This window comes from Condylura cristata, unplaced genomic scaffold (genome assembly GCF_000260355.1).
Source record: "Condylura cristata isolate star-nosed mole 26May11 unplaced genomic scaffold, ConCri1.0 scaffold00004, whole genome shotgun sequence".
NCBI lineage: Eukaryota > Metazoa > Chordata > Mammalia > Eulipotyphla > Talpidae > Condylura > Condylura cristata.
In genome coordinates this window covers 1589947-1592302 of record NW_004567105.1, presented here as the reverse complement: position 1 = coordinate 1592302, position 2356 = coordinate 1589947, and the positions used below count along the sequence as shown (strand labels likewise).

The window sequence follows — 2356 nt, the reverse complement described above, 5'->3', positions numbered from 1 at the left end:
GCCCCCCGGCCCCCCGGTCCTGTTCGGCAGCTGTCCTGGGCTCGCGGGGGCACAGGTGGGCTCGGCTTGCCACCTGCGCCCTACGTGGGGCCGGGGCGGGGCCCCAGGGGAGAGAGGAGGGAGTCAGCTTTCGCCTGCTCGGCACTGGGTGAGGTCCCCGCGGGCCGCCCAGGCCCCTGCCCAGTTAGGCGTCACAGCCGGCGCCTGGCCACAACGGCCCCCCAGGCCGGACGCCCCTTGGGGCTGGCGCGGGTGGGCCAGGCAGTGTCCTGGAGGGAGGGACGGGAGGGCGGAGAGGGGAGGAGGAGAACCTTGCTTCCTGCAGCTCGGGGTGCACCCCTGGGCGTCCTCCTGCCCGCCGGCCGCACCCCTGGGCGTCCTCCTGCCCGCCGGCCGCTGGGGCTGCTTACGGAGCGCGGGAGGGGGCGGGCTCCCCGGGAGAGCCCCCATCGCAGGCCCAACCTGCCGCTCCCTGCACATTAGTGTGCCGAACCCCGTCTCTCGTCAGGTGTTAATTAAATTTCTTCGAAGTATATTGTCTGAAAAAAAGGATAATTAGAAAGATGTCTTTAAAAGTATTTATGTAACTGATACGGTACCGGCTGGGCTTGCCGCATAATTAGATTACACGCCAGTCCTCGCGCAGAAATGTCATCGTCTCGTTCGGGGAGCTCTGGGCGGGGAGAGCCCCCTGCCGGAGGCGGGGTCCAGGGGCCGGGCCGGGAGCGGGGCTGGCCGCACCCCTCATCTGCCTTCCTCTCCGCCCCCGGGCCACTGGCGGGGTCCCAGGTGCCCTTCTCTGGGCGAGGGGTGTGGGGCCTCACTCCCCGCGTCTGCACTGGCGGACCGGCTCAGCTCTGCCTCAGGCCGGCGCCCCAGGGCAGTGGCCGGCGGGCTGGCCTGGACAGTTTGCAACCCCCCCAGTGTGTGGGGGCACCTCCCCCCGCCCCGCAGTTATGTGTACTGATATAAGGTTGAGTGGCATCACTGCGTCTGCTTGGGGGTGGCAGGTTCAAACCCCTATAACTGAGTTTTCCGCCCGGCCGAGCAGCAAAGCCCCAACTGTCCCCCTTCACGTCCAGTGGTCCCCTGAGGCCCCCACGGCTCCCCCCCTTTGGTTGCCTCAGTCCTGCAGCCAGAGGTCAAGGGCTTGTGTGGATCCTTGGGGTGTTCCCTGCAGCCCTCACTGGGGGCCACCCGGCCGCCCCTGCCCGCTCAGCGCACCTCCCCCACGGCGCGGGCGGTCATCAGTGTTTTCAAGTGGCCAGTCGTGTTGGCTGCACCGGGTGGCACGCGGAAACGTCTCTTCCGGCCTCCGGGCCTGGGCAGCGTCTGGGGCCGGCGGTCTCCCCGTAGCTGAGAGCCTGGGGACCCCACGGCCTGGGGTCAGCGCGTCCGTCTCTTTCGGGCGGACACCTAGCAGAGGAGTCGCTGGGCGGCAGGACAGGGCTGTCTCCTCCGCCGAGACCGCCTGCTCCCTGCCTGCACCCCGCCTGCACCCCCCCTCTCGGTGCCCCCTGCCCTCCCCACCGACGGGGCTCACGGGGGTGAGGTGTACCCTGACCCGAGGGGAGACGCGTGGGGGCCGAAACCCCCCTCACTGTGGCCCTCCTGGGGGGCCGTGGGGGGCTGGTTCTTCCTGCCGGACCACGGTGCTTTCCTGACGGGTTGGGTGGTGCCCCGGGGGCACGGCCTGGCTTGGGGATGTTGGCGGAGTCTGTCTCGGGAGGCGCCGGGGCCGGCCTCGCCGTGGGGGGCTCCCGAGGGCGAGGAGGGCACCCAGAGGGCCCCCGGCTGCCTGGGGAAGCAGGTGGCGGCAGCTCTGCCCGTCACCGCGGCCGCCCCCACCCCCCTCTGTAACTGGCGTCATAACCCTGTCGGGGCCCCCACATTTTGGGGGGAGCAGGTGGCCAGGGAGTCGGGGTTCCCCGGGACGCCCCGGGCACGTCCGGGTCGGGTTGCTGGGGCCCCTGGCGCCGAGACGCCCCGCGGCGGCGGCCCAGGCCCCCACGGTGTCTTCTCCCGCAGGGTGGACCCCGTGCCTCACGACGCCCCCAAGCCCCCCGGCTACACCCGCTTCGTCTGCGTGTCTGACACGCACTCGCGGACGGACCCCGTGCAGATGCCCTACGGGGACGTGCTCATCCACGCCGGCGACTTCACGGAGCTGGGGCTGCCCAGCGAGGTCAAGAAGTTCAACGAGTGGCTCGGTGGGTGCTGGGTACCCGCCCCGCCCACCTTGCCCCTGTCCGCTCGTCCCCCCACCCTGCCCCTGCCCCTACCCGCCTCCCGGGAGGGACTTGCTGCCTCGAGGGCCGAGCCGGCGGGCTGGGCCGGGGCAGGATGGGCTGGGCGG

General features: G+C 71.1%; 1 protein-coding gene across 1 annotated transcript in view; it reads left to right on the top strand.

The window, feature by feature from the left end:
• The window catches only part of MPPED1 (metallophosphoesterase domain containing 1), a 13166-nt gene that overhangs the window by 4590 nt on the left and 6220 nt on the right, over positions 1-2356 (top strand). Inside the window, exon 2 of the mRNA XM_012735105.1 lies at positions 2029-2210. Within this exon, the coding sequence (XP_012590559.1) occupies positions 2029-2210 (182 nt within the window). The remainder of the gene's footprint in view (positions 1-2028; positions 2211-2356) is intronic.